The sequence below is a fragment of the Achroia grisella genome, unplaced genomic scaffold (assembly GCF_030625045.1).
Source record: "Achroia grisella isolate CSIRO2021 unplaced genomic scaffold, CSIRO_AGI_Agris_v1 utg512, whole genome shotgun sequence".
NCBI lineage: Eukaryota > Metazoa > Arthropoda > Insecta > Lepidoptera > Pyralidae > Achroia > Achroia grisella.
The window spans coordinates 358,194-378,392 of record NW_026712906.1 but is presented as its reverse complement, the minus strand read 5'-3'; the positions used below and the strand labels follow the sequence as shown (position 1 = coordinate 378,392).

The 20,199-nt window shown below is 36.0% G+C and overlaps 1 protein-coding gene across 1 annotated transcript; it reads right to left on the bottom strand.

The window, feature by feature from the left end:
* Positions 1 to 356: 356 nt before the first annotated feature.
* Positions 357 to 17,580, bottom strand: LOC131846683 (cap-specific mRNA (nucleoside-2'-O-)-methyltransferase 1). The gene is made up of 14 exons (XM_059196024.1): positions 17,249 to 17,580; positions 16,633 to 16,770; positions 13,964 to 14,478; positions 13,529 to 13,672; positions 13,026 to 13,314; positions 12,530 to 12,726; positions 10,875 to 11,058; positions 10,088 to 10,304; positions 8,574 to 8,688; positions 3,852 to 4,125; positions 3,509 to 3,609; positions 1,245 to 1,360; positions 815 to 1,053; positions 357 to 734 (listed from the first exon to the last, which is right to left on the bottom strand). The coding sequence occupies exons 1-14, from the start codon at positions 17,259 to 17,261 to the stop codon at positions 484 to 486; spliced, it is 2,793 nt and encodes a 930-aa protein (XP_059052007.1). The 5' UTR covers positions 17,262 to 17,580; the 3' UTR covers positions 357 to 483.
* Between the last annotated feature and the right edge of the window lie 2,619 nt (positions 17,581 to 20,199).

Below are 20,199 nucleotides of genomic sequence, written 5' to 3'. Positions count from 1 at the left end.
ACACGTGTAAAGGCTAATGACAACATTACCTTTTAAATTTATCATACATCTAAATAGCCAACATACGAAGACAACAATGAATTTTAGGCTATGAATAATAATACAACAAGTAATGTAACTCATATTTACTCAATGCCCTAATTCTAGTCTCATGAATAAGATTATAATGCGACGTTCATAATTTTTTAACGCCGATTACATGTTAAAGTTCCACTGCATCCACGTTTCCACGCATCCAATGTTTAAAGGCACGCACGCACAAGTCGCACATGGTAGATCAAGTTAAAGTTAGTTTACTAGTTGTCCATGGGCAACTTGAATCTGACTTGATCTGATTGGAGAGGTGACTAAAACGCCTGCCGCATTACATTTTGTCTGGTGCCACTTTCGAACTCCAATTACATTTGTATAATATTATTATTCATATGCTTAGGCCTATTATAACAGTAACAATATTTTATAACATAAACACTATATTATATTTTAATTACCTACATTGTTTTTAATATAGTCTAGCATGTCTTTTTTCGACACACCATTTCGAAGAGTGCCATTCAAGATTGCGGTAGCCGCAGCCGGCTCCCACGGCCACATTATTCTATTTGTATATGCACTAATCATGTCTAACTTAGCTTCGGTCGGAATAAAGTATTCACTTAGCGGCTTATTATCCTTTCCGAGGGCGAAGTAATATTTATGGCCCGTTTTTTTCGACATCTGCGCAATCCACGGTTCTGCAAACACACGATAATATATTTTATATTTATTATATTTTTATAATGTTCGCGTGACAGCGGCGTGTATTTTTTTGTACCTTTTATCTGCTTCATAAATAAAATAGATTCGACTTGGTAAAACTTTTCATCGGTATCAATTCCGTCCGGTAAATCTACAGTAACAGCTTGCTTAACTCTCTTCATTGCACGATACTTTACATTCTCTACCACTGACGAAAATTCTTCCATATTGTATAACTTTTTACATCTAATTGGTAAGGCTTGGGTATCAGTGGGATTGCTCAGCGCCGTGCAAAATAAATCACACTGATTAATTCTGAAAACAAATATTATTAATAACATCATTGCGTAGTTTAAAAGATCTAAGCGAACAGACAACGGAAGCAACTTTATTTTGTACTATATAAACATATATACATATAAAATATATAAATACTCTTAACTACGAATTAGAATAAAATGTGTTGTCAAGATGTAGTTGTTATGATGTAGATATTATGAAGATACCTTTCAGTCAGATGTAGACGCGATATATCCCTTCCGCCCAGTATCATAGCATCTATAATATGCAGGGCTTTAGTGTGAATTTGAATACTCCCTTCACCTTTATATTCTTTCACAATCTGTGAAGGAAAATAATTACATAATGTTAAAAACGTGTATCGTTTAATGAAAATTTTATGTGACATTAAAACTAATATCAAGTTTTGATCAACCATTATTGCGTTAAAGTATTTCATGACCGCAAAGTTAATCTATTGTCGAAAATTCTTATCAATAACACGACACAATACAAATTTAATATTACGAATTTAATAGTGTGCTTGTTTGTTACCTATTGACATCTAATTAATCTCTGCTAAGACTGCTTAAGTACTAGACAACTGAGTCATATAGAATACAGTTTATTTAAATAATTTTTAAATTTTTAGAAATTCCAGAGTCAAACTCGGCTTAGTTAAATATTAAATTGGTTTACATGTAATAACCTATTATTAAATTCCAGCAAATCAAAGTGTATAAAATTTACACTTCCTAATGTAAGACTAATAAATACACAGTTATTGCTTAATGACGAAATAGTCAATTTTGTTAATGATACAGTTTTTGAGGTATAACAGTGGACTCGAAATTACAATGGGGGCCCCATATTTCAAAATTGACCAGTAGACTCAGTTCTGCTGCATATGCAATTAGAAGAATTAGGCAATTAACAGACGTGGCGACGGCTAAACTTGTATATTTTAGTTATTTCCATAGCATAATGTCTTATGGCATACTGCTGTGGGGTAAAGCAGCCGATATAAATACGATATTTCTTTTACAAAAGAGAGCCATACGTTCTATTTATGGTATGGGTTCAAGAGTTATTACGTCAGTGCTTTAAAGAATCAAATATTCTCACCGTTACTTCACAATACATTTATGAAAATACCATGTATACACGGAAGAACTTAAGAGAGTTTTAAAAAACTCAAAGACTGTAGAAGTAGAAACTTACGCAATATAAATAAGCTTATTTTACCTAAATGCCGTCTGCACAAAATCAGTAATTCATTCTATGGTAATTGCGTAAGATTTTATAATAAACTACCAGAATCTGCATTAAATCTGACAGAGAGGCAATTCAAATCTTATATTAAACAATTTTTATGTAAGAAAGCCTATTACAGGATAGACGAATTCATAGATGACAACATATCAAGTAAATAATTAGTTTATTAGCATACAACGTTATAATTTTATTTTCTTAATTTAATTGATTAATTTTAGAAATATGACAGCGTAGCGGTTTTTGTATTGATTGCCGCATGCATTCTTATGTAAAATGTGAATACTATAACTATCAGATGGCAATTGTAAGTAGCTTTGACGTGGACTAGTGTTTTGAGTAGTCATGCTCACTAAAATGTCCAGACTTGTGGCGGTGTGGTGGGCCGGGTCATTGGGCTCCCTAAAATATGATCGAGCGCAGTGATAGCTGGCTCATCCGTCATACTCGTGAACGGGTGCTGCTTGTAGGGACTGGTCTGCTCTAATCACTATGACTGATTTCCTCTTATTAATTGTTTAACCAGTTGGTTATATATTCAATATTTTTCTATTTGAGTATTTAATTGAATTAGTGCTAATTGGTGGTTTGTATTCACTTAAACTTAAAAATGTAAAGTAATAATAAAATTATTTAAAAGAGCAACACGCAAGTTTCTTGCTCGTTCTTCTTGTGATAAGATAGCTTTCCGAACGAGCGGTAGATTAAAAAAAATGTAATGACTATTCAAAAGTGCTTCAATGTAAGTTTATTTGAATAAATGATTTTCTATCCTATTCTATTATATTCTTCCAAGCAGTAATAAATAAACACAAAAATATATGTTCTACTGTAACTTCTACCAATTTATAACAATATTTAAAATTTAATTTTGACTGCTTCGGTGATCCAAATATACTATTAAATAAATCAGAATGATAATCAATAAATAACAAATAAATTAAATTAAAACTGTTAATTTGAAATATAAGTTAAAATGTTCTCGCATTTTAACTTATATTTCAAATTAAAAGTTGATTTGATAAGATAATAATAAAATAAAAATGTGTGTAAATGTTATGAGTTTTAAAAAAATAACAACGAAAATACAACTACTCCGCGCTAGTTCTAGTATGTTTGGTATGTCTAGTATGTCTGTCATATTAAGAATAACACCAATTTAATTCTTTTATAAAAATATACTCATCAAGTACTATTCAAATTGTAGAGTATTGCATACCTCTCCATAGATAAGTGTCTTTGCAGGTAATGTAAGCTGTAAATTTGAAACATTTTTCCAGCCATTGTCTTCTAACTGGAACACTTGTTTTCCACCACAACCTAAAAGATATTCGAATACATTTATGATTTCTCAGTAGTACATTTTAATTTCACATCTATGGGAATGGGCTAGGGGGCGGAGAGAACGAATGCTATATTTTTAATTTTACCATTCTTTAAGTTGAATAAAAATAAAAATATGATTTGGATATAATGAACCCTTGTCACATAGGCTACCCCATTTATGTTAGCTGTAATAATTTTAAATATTAAAAATATTTAAATATAAAAAATTAACTCACCTATGAATATACTCAAAGTGGAACGGGAATCTTTTCCGCTACTTAAAAACATGAAATGCCAATCGTAAACATGTTTGAAAACATTTAAATTATCTACACTATTTAGGTATTCCGGCGGTTTGTTCAATATATGTGTTTTAAAAGCTTGAGGATCATGTGCATGAGGTATAGACGTTTTAATTTTCCCTTGAAAATTTGTTATAATTGTTAAAATAGACGACAACGTGTCACCAGGACTAAGACGTTTTGGTTGCGTCCTCACCTCGTCTGGTAACTAAAACAAAATTTATATGTATTAAGCGTTACTATCTCTGCGACAAGGCCGCCGTTTGATAAGCACATTTATGGAAAGTATTTTATTATTTAATATTTATTTAGTATCTATAGTACAAGCTTTGAGGGGAGGGCATATCAAGATGTATTTTGTTACATTTTGCTCGACTTGGGGCGGCCCGAACTGGCGTAGTACCTCCACCAAGCATAATACCACAGCCAAACAGTGCTGTACTTGCACTACACAACAGCACTGTGTTCCTGTGGTGAGTAAGGTGAACAGAGCCCCATGGGGATTGGTTGTGCTGGTATTGGAGGACCTGTGTGTTCAACGGTGCCGCGGGATTGCATAGACGCGACGTGGTGGCGCGGCGTTCAGGGAGACCTGGTGAAACGGCTAACCGCTGGTCACCCGCAGGTTGTTGGGTTCCCGAACCCTCCCTGGGTTACGTAATCTCCGCCCTGGGAGGCTGAGCCACCGCCTGCGCATAATCCCTGGTGTAGTAGTCGTACCGGAGGAGGAGACCGGAGTGGACCCGGCTGCTACACCAGTGGGGGGACCGGGGGCCCTTCCGGCCGCCGTGCCATCAAATCGCTCAACCTGTGCAATGCTGGGCTGTAATGACGCACCTTTTTGTCCTTTCGAATACCAGCGCAACCGTTCCCCTTTAAACCTTTAAAAAAAACACACACAAAAAAAATGACCAGAAGCAAAAGAAGGAAATTTAGTACATCAGCGGCATCCCAATCCACTTTCAATATGGATTTCTGTAACATCAGGGGACTTCACGGAAACATCAATGCGGTCCACCAACACCTTGAGACCGCCAAGACGACCCTTTTATTCCTTACGGAGACCCAGATATCCTCTCCGGCTGATACTTCATACCTACTATACCCCGGGTATAAACACGAGCACAAATTTGTACGTCGTGCCGGGGTATGTTTGTATGTCCGGGGGGATATCTGCTGTCGCCGCCTTCTTGGTCTAGAAGACAAAGACCTGTCTGTTCTATGGGTATGTGTAGATCAGGGTGACTACACCGGCATCTATGCGTGCTTGTACAAGTCTCATAGCGGTCACGAGGATACGACCCGACTGTTTGAGCACCTGCAATTGACGTCTGATAAAGTTCTTGAACAGTATCCCTCCGCGAGGTTAAGGAAACTTGGAGACTTCAATGCCCATCACACCGAGTGGCTCCGTTCTCGGCTCACCGACCACGCGGGGAGAACTGCTCACGAGTTTGCTCTGGCTTATGGATTCTCACAACTGGTGCTTTCTCCAACGAGAATACCAGATATTGAGACCCATACGAGCTCCTTACTTAACCTTCTGCTGGCTACACATCCGGACGGATATTCAGTAACCGTGGAGGCACCACCTGGTTCTTCAGATCACTGTCTTATCCGATCCCAGGTACCGTGCACAAGTCCTACCACATCCCGACCTCCGTGTCAACGTCGCATGTGGCATTACAAGTCAGCAGATTGGGATAGATTGCGAGAATTCTACGCATCGTACCCATGGAAGCAGTACTGCTTTGCATCAGAAGATGTCGATACCTGTACAGCCGCCGTCACTGAAGTCATACTTGCGGGTATGGAATACTTTATTCCAAAATTTCTTGTTGCTTCAGGGGCGAAAAAGCGACCGCGGTTTAATAGGTCTTGCAGATAAGCCATACAGGCTAAACAAACTGCTTTCAGGCTTGGACCACGGCTCGTTCTAACAGTGATATTGGCGTATCTGATGCGAGGCGGAATTTAAATGCTGCATCTAGGTAAGAGGGCAATTGCTAGAGCCAAATTTGACTTCGTCAGCAAAATTGGAGAGCGACTTGCACGACATCCTTCTGAAAGTCGTGCCTTTTGGTCGCTTACCAAAGCTGCCGAAGGTAACTTTTGTCAGTCGTCCTTACCACCACTACGGAAGCCGGATGATAACTTGGCACTCAGTGCAAAAGAGAAGGCCGATTTGTTGTGCGTTCTTTTTGCCTCAAATTCGACTCTAGACGCTAGGGACACCATACCTACTTCCATCCCATGGTGTGGTAGCTCTATGCCGGAAATATCCGTAACGCACCGGAGAGTTCGGCAAGAGTTACTGTCTCTTGATGTCAACAAGTCGAATGGACCAGATGGCATACAGGCATTGGTGTTAAAGAAGTGTGCTCCTGAGTTATGTCCCGTACTCTCGCGTTTTCATACTCCTCTGGGCAATTTCCGCAATCATGGAAGACCACCCTTGTGCACCCTGTGCCAAAAAAGGGCGACAGATCAAACCCATCGAACTACAGGACTATCGCTATCGCATCTCTACTCTCCAAGGTAATGGAGCGTGTAATTAATACACAGCTATGGTTTTCGCCATAATTGCTCAACTGGTGATCTTTTAGCGTATCTCACACACCGCTGGGCTCTTGCCATAGAGAGTAAAGGTGAGGCGTTGGCAGTCGGCCTTGACATAGCGAAGGCATTCGATCGAGTTTGGCATCATGGTCTTCTATCGAAATTGCGTACGGAATACCAGAGGGATTATGCAAATGGGTCGCTAGTTTTTTGTCTGGCAGATGCATCAAAACCGTGGTAGACGGTAATTGCTCCGATAGCATGGACGCTGGCGTCCCGCAAGGCTCTGTTCTCTCCCCAACACTGTTTTTGGTGCATATCAATGATCTGTTAACCACAGTTAACCTTCATTGCTATGCGGATGACAGTACCGGGGACGCATATTACACGGGCCGTGCTAATATCCCTCTTTCCGTTGTGGAGGCAAACCGCGAACAGCTTATTTCTGAAATCGAGAGTACTCTTACTAGAGTCTCCGATTGGAGGCGACTAAACTTAGTTCAATTCAATCCTACTAAGACAAGCCTGCGCGTTTACCGCTAAGAAAACCTCTTTTGCTGTGGCTCCTCAATTCTAGAACACGTCCGTTACCATCTCTAAGAGTATTGGGATTCTCGGTGTCGACATCTCTAGTACTGTTGAGTTCCGCAGTCACCTGGAAGAAAAGGTAAAGCTGGCGTCCAAGAAGCTCGGTGTGCTCAATAGAGCGAGGCGGTACTTCACTGCGGACCAGAGACTTCTCTTATATAAGTCACAGGTTCGGCCGCACATGGAGTACTGCTCTCATCTTTAGGCGGGAGCACCTGGATACCAGCTCGGTTCTTTTGACTCGGTTCAGAGACATGCTATGAGAATTGTCGATGATCCCAATCTCTCTGGCGGTATCGAGCCACTTAGCTTGAGGCGAGACTTCGCTTCGCTTTGTGTGTTCTACCGATTATACAACGGACTGTGTTCTGAGGAATTGTTCGACATGATGCCGACAACCACCTTTTACCACCACACCGCTCGCCATCGACAGGGAATTCATCCCCACACGCTGGAACCTAAGTAGTCCCGAACAGTGCGGTTTCAGAGGAGTTTCCTCCCGCGTACACTTAGATTGTGGAATGAACTGCCGAGGTTTTCCCACGAGACTACAACATGGGGTTTTTCAAGAAGGGTATATTACGGTTTCTTAAGGGTCGGCAACGCGCAAGTGATACCCCTGGTGTTTCAGGCGTTCATAGGCTACGGTAACTATTTACCATCAGATGGGCCGTATGCTTGATTGCCACCATCGTAGTATAAAAAAAAGTTTAATTTAGCACTGACTGAACTGTTCTGGGTTATTATTATTATTAGAGATGTTACGAATAGCGGTTTCGCCAAATACTGAATATTTTGGTTAATATATTTATAACGGCTGGCATATTCGTTGAATTTGACAATGAATTAATATTTAACACGTATTATTTGTTAATTATATGATATATGAAATCGTGTTATTAACAGTGTGTAAAAAATATCACGAGCAACGACAGTATCCATTTTATGTTATATTATATTAGGACCACATGACCAGTATCTTAAATTTCTTAAATCTATAGTGCAATGAATATATCTAGATTTTATTCTATTATATATTATTTTACATAATGAGATTCTATATTGTTATGCGATATCTTCATGATTATTTGGTGTGCATCTTTCAGCTCAATACCGAACGAATACCTAATGGAAGCCTATTGCATCTATGGCATCTCTAGTTATTTTATTATGGTAATCTTGCTGAATCGAGAATGTGAAATGCATTTGACACAAATACAACATATTCCTGAAATCTAAAGCTATACGCGGATATAAATAAATGTACGAACAATTTTATTAATTGTATTAAAATTTTGAACAAAGACACATTAGCGACTCTGACGATTTCTGATAAATGTTGATATTGAGTTATCCCAACTCTACTATGGATATCATTTCAACAAATTAGCGCATCAAGAGTGCGACCCGATAGTACATTTGAAAAGTTTTACACAAGCTATCAAGCCCGACCCATCACTATATTGTCATCCGTTGACTACTTACTAAACCCTTAACGATTCTACTTACTCTCCATAATTTAAGACACTTATCTCTCATTTGCGCTTGACTTTGCTCTTTTAAACTTCTGTTCTTACTGAATTCTGCAATTTTCAATAAATTTGTTATTTGCTTTGCACCCAATCTGCAACAAGTATAATGATTATAAGATTAGAAATAAACTTTTTTTCTATTTTTGAATATACTACTACCATTATACAGGATGTCTGGCGGCAGATTTATGTTGTAAAATACGAATATTTCAAACAGTAATTAACGTTGTGGGCGATGTCTTTGGAATCAGCGACTGTGCGGATATTTATTTACGATATCGTGGTGGTCAAGTGATCGCGCGTTTTTCACGCAGGCATTTTTCAAGAGTAACGATTTGTATGTAATGGCTCGTGGACAATTTTCTTCACACTTCAATATTTGACAGATAAGTGATGGATCGAGTGAAAATTTAATTCGATCCTTTGTGGAGAGGTTCCGCACAAATGCTTCGGCTATGAACGCTCCACGACCAGGATCCAGTCGATCTTCAAGGACTTCCGATAACATTGAACAGGATGAAAAGAGCTTATGTGAAAATCTACGACTTTTGGTAAGGGAAATGACAGCCTCACCGCGGCTTCCAATACCGATTATCCATTTAAAAACTAAATCCTTCAAGAGCTGAAAGAAAGTGACTTTATTTTACGCAAAAAACAATTGCGAATGAATGTGCGAAGGAGCGACGAGGCATTTTCCATATAAACGGTCACGTTAATAAGCAAAAGTAGGTACAGTTACTGGCCTCCAAAAATCCAAAAACCTCGACTGAAACAACAAAATCCTTTGCATTGCCCCAAGTTAACTGCTTGGTGGACCTTAACCTCAAATTATTTTATTTAGACCATTTTTTTCCAAAATGTTTGGGGCCAGGCGACGAATATCAATTGTGAGAATTATAGACAAATGATTACAGATTCCTTTTTACCGTACCTGCGAGATCATCCATCGTTCTCATTGTACACATGGTTCCAACAATGGTGCGATGGTACACACAGCCAGAGCTTCGAATGATTTGCTTCAGGAAACTTTATCTCAAAAACTGATAAGTCGATTTGGGGACATCCCCGGGCCACCGAGGTCGCCCGATTTAACCCCAATTAAATTTTTTACGGACAACCGCACAGAGAGAGTATACAAGAATAATTTCCAAACTCTGGTGAATTTAAAAGAAAATATTCTACGAGAAATAAGAACAATTGAACCAAGTTTACCCCGTGTGGTGCGGAACTTGCACACACTGTTCAAAACAGAACCTGTTTTGAACAGTGTGTGCAAGTCGATTGGAGATATTGTGATGAGACTGTCTTTAAAAAATGAAATCCGCATAATTGTTCCATTGTTTAATATTAAAGTTATAACAATAAGCCAAATAGTTTTCTTTTTATTAAATTTTGAAAACATAAATCTGCCACCAAACGGCCTGTATAAAAAAAATTGTTAGAACAAAGTTAATACGTTTTCTTTAATATAAAGAATTATAAAGTACTTACGAACAGTTGCTATTATAAATGTAGCTATAGAAGTCTACATCTTCTTCTATAATATTCAGTGGTACAAGTTCGATAACATCATTGTCATCGTCACACAAAATCTTGTTGGCACGGAAAAGGTGTTTCTCAGCAGAATCCGTTCGATCTTTCTTTGACTTGCATATAAGATACCTTTCGGAGTTTGCTGGTCTCGAGGTCACCGGTTTGTGAATGCTTACTATAAAAATATATAATAGTATAGCACGCATTTTATGGCTTTGTATGGCGCATCGTAATATTACATAAAATGCAATTATAGGATTATATAATTATAGGATGTAGAACACAATTCTCAAGAATGGCAACGATTTATAGACTTCCATGATACTGAGTCATGTTAGCCATCTGTCCACGTGGATCATCAGCTTATTTGCCATTACAGTCGTATAAAATAAAACACGGATACGCTACACCTAAACATGGTCAAAACAAAGAAGACTTGGTCCAAACTCCTCTGATACCTGATCCTGTGCACATATTTCTGCTGTCAATGTCGTTACATATTACATTGCAGCTTGAAGATTCAGACATAGCAGTAACAAAAACAAATTTGTAAAATATTATACGCAGACACATTTCCGACGGCAAGGTGGTATCGACAATAGTAGAAATTTATTGAATTACTTAGAAGGGAAAATTTCTACTAGTTAATCCTATAGCATAAACTACGTGAAAATCTTGACGCTGACCCATTAGTTACTGTAGCCGCAAGCGCATTTACGTTGAGACGTTACAACATTGAATATACCTTGGTCAAAGCATTTATACATGATATAAATCAACCCAACGCTGAATAAGGTAAAAACATCGAACAGCTTCACCACAAAGTGGCCGCCTGGTCTCACAATCATCAAGGCAACAAGGCATTGACACAAATACAGTTGCTTTGACAATATTTCCTGAATGTTCTCCTGACCTTCCACTGAAAATCCCTGTAAGTAAAAGTTTGAATATTAGTAATGCTACAAATATTTACAATGTATTACTCCTACTACATATCTACAATAATTAATAGTACCATTTTTATTTTATTTATTTATAACTCTTTATTGCACCTTAAAAACAATCCAAAGAAAAAACAATATTCATAATGTACAGAAAGGTAGGCTAGGCACAAAAGGCGGTCTTATCGCTAAAGCGATTTCTTCCAGACAACCTTTGGGTAGAGGAGAAAAGACAGAAGGTGGATGGCGCAAGATAGAATGAATGAACATGAATAATAATAGTAATATGTCATATATATCCATATATATATACACATAACATAAATAAATATACATACATTATACATAATATAAATATAAAATTAAAAAAGTTAATTAGTAATAATACACAGTAACTAAGCAATGTGCAAATAAGAAAGAGACAATTTAGTAGAAAGGAAAGGATAGTAGAAAGACAATTTAATGAGAGAGATAGTGTGATTTTACAGCATTTTTAAAAATAGCTAATGATTGAGCGCTACGTATGGAGGATGGTAGTGAGTTCCACAGTCGCACGGCGTACACAGCGAAAGAATTGGTGTAGAAGGAGGAAGTATGGGAAGGAGTTTTAAGACATAGGTTTGTTGCACTGCGTACGCCATGATTTTGTGCCTCACCGAGAAATACAAATTTTTCTTTGAGATAATAAGGAGTTGCAGGGTTAAAAAGAATTGAATAAAGAAGAGAGAGGATATGCCAGTCCCGGCGTAGACGTATAGGGAGCCACTTGAGCTGTGAACGAAACTGAGAGACATGGTCATATTTGCATAGTCCAAATATAAACCTAATACAAATATTTTGAAGGCGCTCAAGTTTATTTAATTGGACTTCGGTGAGATCTAGGTAGCAGGTATCGGCATAATCGAGGATAGGAAGAAGTAAGGTGTGTGCAAGCGAAATTTTGGTGTCTATGGGCAGGAAATTACCCAATCTTCTGAGTGAGCCTGTGGCCATGAAAATTTTCCGACTAACCTCAGCCATTTGAACTGACCATGACAATGTTCTGTCAAAGTGGATACCGAGATTTTTGACACTGTCACTATACTCAATACATACTCCATCCAACTCTATTCGCGGAAGGGTACTCCAATTTATTTTGGCTATGTAACGTGGGCTGCCGATAATTATGGTCTGACTTTTTGCCGGGTTTAACGCCAAACAGAAAGATTTAGAATTTAAATAATGGTCATCTAAAGAAAAATTATAACCTTTTTGTTATTTGTCTTGATCTCTTAGTGTTTAGGTCTCTCGCTCGCACTTATTCAGTTTTATTTTTAATTTCCATTTCAATATTTGTATCTGATTCAGATGGAACCATATTAAAGAATACAATTTGATAAATCTTCGATTTTAATAGATTCAGAAGTAGCCCAGCAGATCTTATTAGCTTATTATCAGTTTATATCAAATAGAAACTTACTCCATCTGCCATGAGGAAATGCACACCTGTCTGGTTAGTTTGGCTCATTACATGGTCCTTTAAAGATGTAAGATTTGCTGGATCAAATATATCGCCGTCTCCTTTGATTCCATAATAAGGATGAAAAGTTTCAGGTGTACCAGCATAAAAATCAGAAAGTTTGAAATCATTCCTGCCTTTTAAGGTAAATCCGAAACCTAATAATCATAAGCATATATTAAATCAATGACAAACTGATTAGCTATGAATTCTTACTTTTTAATCAGCTTACTTTTATAGTAAGAAAATGAGCCATAATGTTAGTGTAGAGATGCATAAATACAATACGAAGAATGTAGAGACAAAATATATTTAATTTTAAATGAGTAGTGTCACATGACTATGTGATGTACGGGAAGGTGTTCATATACATAAGCGTCGCCGGCAGCTGCCACAGATCAGGCAACTACTTTTGCATTACAGTTAAAAAAAAATTAAATACATAAATCAAAATTACCTTTAGCTGTCCACCCTTTCCGATATAGAACATACTCAGAAAAGCCACCAGGACCTGCACATACGTCAGCAAAGTACAAAATTTCTTTTACTAAATTTTGGTCTGGTTTTTTTTCCGTATTCTGGTTTAACTTTTCATGCTCCGTGAACATAAAACCAAATACAGCATCCATATTGGCCATTTTAACGGCAGCGCGATTTAAAAACATTACTGAACCAATTGTTTCGTACGGATTGCTTCGAAATCTTGCATGTCGTAAATCTTCGTCATCTAAACTATCGAAAATTGTCTAAAAGAGAAAAGAATAAAACAATATATTTGGTAACAAAAGACTAGGCAGTTCTTGGCACCTATTGTAGTACACATCAAAGCTCATTTTGTGAGTATATAAGCACATTTTACAGAAATGCAGATATTATATGCGTAAACGCACAGTAACATTGTATATATGATTAGATGTAAAAATAAATGTACATTTCTTTTTAATTAGCATAATAACTCACCTTTGATTCTAAAATACCTTTCAGTACATTGGCATCTACAAAATTCGTTTCATCATCAATGTTCAGTTTTTTAGCCCCTTTTTTTAACCATTTCTGTAATTGATCAGTATGTAATGTATCATTCTGAGCAGGCGATATCCATGTCTGAAATAAGAATTACCAAAAATAGTTTGAATTATCTGAAGAATTCACCGCTCGCATCGACAGGGATATCCACACACGTATTGTACACGCTTATATTGTGGAATAAACTGCCGAGCTTTTATCTAAAGATTACAGCATGCCTTTTTCAAAATAGACTATAAACTAAAGTTTATTAAGGGTCCCAGTTCGCTAATCATTAACCATCAGGTAGGCCATATGCTCGTTTAGCATTATTCCGGTATAATATAATAGATAATAAAATAATATTTTAAATACATATACAATACTTACAGGTTTTTCTTCTGCTTCTGGTTTTGCATCATCAGCATTCCACATAAAGCTCTGTGGCAGATTACCAACAACAGATGGTTTTAAACCTAAGCCTCGTCTACCCTTTTGAGTTGAAGCTTCTACAGGTTCTACTCGACCATCTTCACGTTTACCTAGACCTCTTCCTGGCTTGAAACCCATGTTACTCATCATTCGTTTTGATTTATCTGAATAATTTTTTCCATAAGAATCATCAATATTATTGGATTGATTCTTGTAAGAAGAGTTTAAGTCAGTTATTTCCTGAAAATTTGGTCTCATCGATGACTCCCCATTGTCTGTATCATTGTTCTCTAAAACTGGCCGGTAATCATCATATCTGTCATTGGGTGAAGATTCATTTTCACTGAGACTACTACGACTACCTCTAATATTATCATCTGCGCTAGCTTCAGACGAATTAAACTGATTAATGGATTGCTCCCGTGATAAATACTTTGTAGTTCCTGACGGTTCATCATCAGATTCTTGCAAAACTATAAATAAAAAAAAAAATGTTACACCTAACAAGTCACTTTAGTATTTGTATCTCAACAAAGTCATGTAGTAAAGACATTTTTTTCGTTGGTAGTACCAAATTCTTTGGAATTGTGAATCATACTTTAGAATTGCCAAAACGTAACTAATATACATATCTTTTACTACCGATATAACTAACAGAGCATGTATTTAGTTTGTTTACAATTGTACACATTATTTAAAAGGAATATTTACAGACGGTGACAGTGACTTGTATTTTTATTTCTTTCATGAAGATATTTCTATTAATATTATTTGTATCCTATACAGTTTCCAATGGTTGCTTGTAGATTAATATTTGTAATCTCCTTACTGGAAATTCTTTAATTTTTCTACTTGAATTTCCACACTAATTTTGGAGAATATTTTTAAGATGCTGGTATATTTATTATGGATTCCTTGCGAGTTTAAAACTATCTAATCCAATGGCTTCATATCCAATAATCTATAATATAAAAATGAATCGCTAAATGTGTTGGTAAGCGCTAATCTCAAGAACTACTAAACCGATTTCGATAATTCTTTTTTTAGAATATTCCTTGAGGTACGGGGATGGTTCTTACTGAGAGAAAATATCGAAAAGAGTTTGAGCAATCTCTGTTAGGACTGTACAATACATATAATCGATTTTGGCAACGGGGAGTGCGGGGAGAGGGAAGGGGAGGACGGTAGGTAAAGAGGGTCTTCGCCTCCCCAGCAACCAACAGGGGACTGCGCCCCCCCTTCGCCCCGCTCCTCTGTTAGCTGTATTACTAAATTGAAATATAACAGTTTTACAAAAATACAAACTATAGGTACAACAACATTTAAATAATAACATACAAAGACAACTTATCCATCATAATCATAAGAGCCCACGGTCTGTCTGTACTCATCTACTTATTTATACTTACTACTTGACTGACCTGACTCACTTACGTATTGACTGATTTGGTAATAACCTGTCACTTAAAACAAAATGGCATCGCGTAATTAGTATTGCGTTTCTGTCTCTTGTCTACTTAATCTAGATGGACATAACCTCAAAATAGTGATAGGGACAATAACGGGCCATTGTTCCTTAAACAAACACTTATACAAAATTGATGCTACAGACAGTCCCCTTTGTCGGGGCTGTTTTGAAGCTGAAGAAACGGCGGCTCACATAATCCTGGAGGGCACGGCAGTGGCCCAACAACGAAAACAAATCCTCGGAACGGTGAGGTCGCTCCGTGAAGCCTGTGAAGACACCAGGAGTCTTCTGCGCTTTTGGGAGGAGCTTGGCTGGCTACTTTAGTAGTCTGGCTCTGCACGCACAACGGCCCGAATGACAGGCTAATTGCGGAGACTGGAGTCCAACATACATTTACATAGTATTGCGTTTTATTTCTCCTTTTTTAAAAAAATACTCCAAAAATATTTTTACATACATTATGATGTGTATTACAATAATAACTATTAAAAAATTACACAAAAACTATTTAAAAAAGTTTAAAACAAATAATGTCAAAAGTGTTTTGTGACTATTTTGACATATTTTAATAAAAATTTCAATAATTGATATCTCAAAAACTATGAGGTGCCGCAATTTGACATTTTAGGAATAGACTAACAAAAACAAGAACTATCAAATATAAAATTTTCAACTCTCAATTTCGATTCATTGTACAAATCTATACAATGAATCGAATACAATCACACAGTGGAGCCCAATATCTTACCTAATATTAGTTGATGTTCACAAGTTGTAGTTGAGAGTCAAGAGCTCATGCACTCTAAAAAGCCTCCTACTAGCTAAATGAAATTACAAATCTTCCCCCAAGCCTCTACACAACGCCATCATAAGGGCTTGTATAGATTACTTGCTGGACCCATGGATACACCCGCATGAAACTTATAGCCTATATGTTATTCTAATATATATGCTATATTACTGTAAAGTTTCTTCAAAATCCATTCAGTAGTTTTTGCATGAAAGAGTAACAAATAATACAATTTCTAACACACAGTTATTTTCTATACTACTACTGGTCTCCTCTGATGTATAACTGAATGAATTATGAATAACTGAATGTACCAAACTGACATTAAATTTGCATTAAATTAAAAATAAAATATCTTAGAAAACACACCTGATCCATGTGAAGTTGTAGACGAAGTACCATATGTATCTGCTCGCCTACGTTTTGTTGGTATTACAGTTTCATCCACAGAGTATTTTCGTTTTGAACTGGGTTCATCCATACTTGAATCGTCATCACCAGATGGATCTAATAATAATAATAATTTTATAAGGATGAAGAAAAACATTATTTAGGTAAAACAAAACAATATTACATATATTTATATACATATAATATTATTATTATTTCATGGCTTTGCCTGCGCATTTGTCTATTTACAGACTAGTGCATATTTTTGCCATAAATGCTTTGATTGTAAACTGTAATAAAAAAAACATTTCTTGTTAAGAAATCTTGTTAGAATATTGCAGTCAAAACCACATTAAAACCAGGAGAACCGTTTCTGAGATAAGCATGCACAAACTCATAGATAAACAGATAATCATTCTAAAAACTACCATTTGACTTCGCAAGATAATTGGAATGGGTACAAATTTTTTTTTAAATATTATGTAAAGATTGTATACGATTAATAAATAATATGTAAATTGACTTCAATGTTTGTAAGCAAAGTAGTAGATTGTAAATTTTGCAAATAATAACGTAAAATACAAGTTGTACTTACCTGAAAGATTCATTTTTGCGTATACACTAGACTAAGATACTAAGCACATGTACAAACAATAAATAAGTTTCAATTGTAATTGGTTAAAATCAATTTATAAAAATATATTTTGCCGTATTCCAAAAAAACAAAATAAAACATGTGAAACTGTCAGTGTCAAAAGGGCATGATCTTGTGGTTTATTTACTTTACTCTTTGGGCATGATTGAAGTTTATCGATGGTAACTGCTCCATTATCGTAGACGTTACAAAAATTATTAACAATTACTGTCAAATAATATCGAAACATTATTTACACTGCAGGCCATTTAGTGTGAACAAGTTATTGAGCAAAAAAGTAAACATACTAAGAAAAAAAAGCTTTTTGTTTTGGTCTAAAAAAACCAAGAAAGATCAAGTTCTATACCTATAGCATTTGTAGAGCATGCTTTACTTATACAAATCGATGTTTTTGATATCGATATTTTTCTTATTGAGGTCTATAACGACCTCATTATTTTACGTTGTTTGGGTAGCGACCAAGTATATTTTATTATAGTATCCACAGAGTACTGTAGGTATGTTTATTTATCGGCTTTTTATACACATTCAGAAAGCTATTGCACCTACTCGTAAACGATATAAAGTAAATCGCTGTAAAAGCGTAAATTATATGGTATATTTTTCTTATATGTCTAAAATAACATAAAATTACATTCATGTTTTTATAGTAAAAATAAAATAGCTTTTAAGTGGCCAAAGAAAAAGTATGGAGTTCACAACATACTTGCTGCCTTTGCAATTGCATATGTATATTGGAAAAAATATATAAAAACAAATATACAAAAAACTTAAATATACCAGTTATTGTGGTACAGAATCAGTCTGGGTAATGTGAAGTATTGAAGAAATTAAGGGTACCTACCTCCAATGTGATATTCTAATTTTATTATTTTGAGCCTTAATGTAATGGCATAAAGCTTAAAGTTGTATAGCATAATATAGTTTATTTTACTATATTATTAATATTATAAATGCGAAAGTAACTCTGTCCGTCTCGCTTTCACGCCAAAACTACTCAACCAATTTATATGAAATTAGATACACTAATTGTCTAGACCCTGAGAATGGATATAGGCTACATTTTAATGCGAATAAAGGGTTGAAAGGGGAGATGAAAGTATGAATGGAAAATTGCATTTTTGAAGCTAGAACAATGAAACTTTTAGAATCGCTTAGATTATTGATTTGATTCTTTCTTTATTTGGTCAAGGTCACTTTAAAACGCAGACGAAGTCACGGGCACAGATAGTATATAATATAGTAAAGTAATGAAGTATGGAAAGGGGTGCCCTCTACAAATTCCTATAAATACTTAAAACAAATGATTGAAAACTGTCTCCTTGACTGATAGTTCTCTCAGTTTTTGACATTCTGTTAGTTCATTCGCCTTCAGTCGGTTGCAACCTTTTTGAATTCATTGTCGTTCTTTGCGTGTTTATTACTTATTTGTTACCTTTAGTTGTTTTTTTATTTTTTCTCTTAAGTGTTACATTTTTGTTATAATTTAGTTAAAATACGTCGTGTCTTGTGTTCTACTTCATGAATAGTGACGTCTTAGTTTATAATCCTGACAATAAATGTGATTACAGCTGCTGAATGTATTCATTCGGGGGGATTCGTCCTTCCGGCTTCTAGCTATGTTACAATTTCATGCGAATCGGGTATGGCAACCGATGCGTCTTGTTCAAACCGGTCAATAAAACGCAGCCGGTTACAGAAATTTTGTAAAAATTATAACAAGCGGAGAAGAAAAAATTCTTCATATAAAATTACAGATTGCCACTGTACAGATGCCATTGAAATACAAAAGGCTCAAGTGTACAATATCTACAATCGATTTGAGAGTTGAAAATTTTATGTTTAATAGATCTTGTTATTGTTAGTCTACTCCTAAAATTTCAACTGAGGAATCGCAATCCCTTCTTCAAGGGGGGAGTCCCTCCCTCCATCCCCCTCCCACCACCGAAATCGATTGTAGGTATTGTAAAGTCGTACCCTTAGTTCATGTAGTAAGACAAGAAAAGTCTCCAAATGACGGTACTACAGTTCACCCTGTGACATTTGGTAAATTCCTCAAAAACATTATTAATGGAAGTATAAAACGCATTGGACGAAATAAAATTGCATCTCAGTTTGCCATGATGCTAATACATTCATTAACCACTACAGTTTAAATGGTCACAAATTACAGGCAAGTGTTTATATAGATTAGTATGGCAACATTTAATGTCTTGCTTGTATTACTTCTGCTACAATAAAAGTATTGAAATATAATAACAGGGTTTTTATACCAACATTTAATATTACACGTATGGGTTTGATACGAGGTGTTCCGAGTGATTGAAGTCCAGAGGAGATATTATAAAATATTTCTGTTCCTATTGGTTGTGGCAATATACTTAAAGTAAGAAGACTAAATTACGAAGTTGTAGTTGATGGCTCTCCCACCTGGAAACCTCAGACAGTAGTAGTAGTCACATTTGATGGTCAGGTAGTACCAAAAGGAATATTCATGTGTTACAATGCATTACCAGCAGATTTATACACCTATCAACTATACAATGTTACAATTGCTGTCGGTATGGTGATATGGTCATACAAAAATTCAATGCAGGTCAAAACAACATTGTTTTAAATGCGGTCAAAACCATACAGGAGAAACGTGATGTTGAAGATGCTTTTTGCTGTCTATGTTCAGGGCACCATTTTTCTACTAGCAAATCTTGTCCAGAATTAAACAGACAAAAGCAAATAAAGTTATATACGGCTGAAAATTGTATCTCATATGCTGAGGCCTGAAAATTGCACCCTGCTGTTACAAAGCCTTTTGCTGAAATCCTTTCCACACCATCCAGCACTATAAAAAATATACCTGAAACAAACAATTATAATGATATTGCTTCTAAACC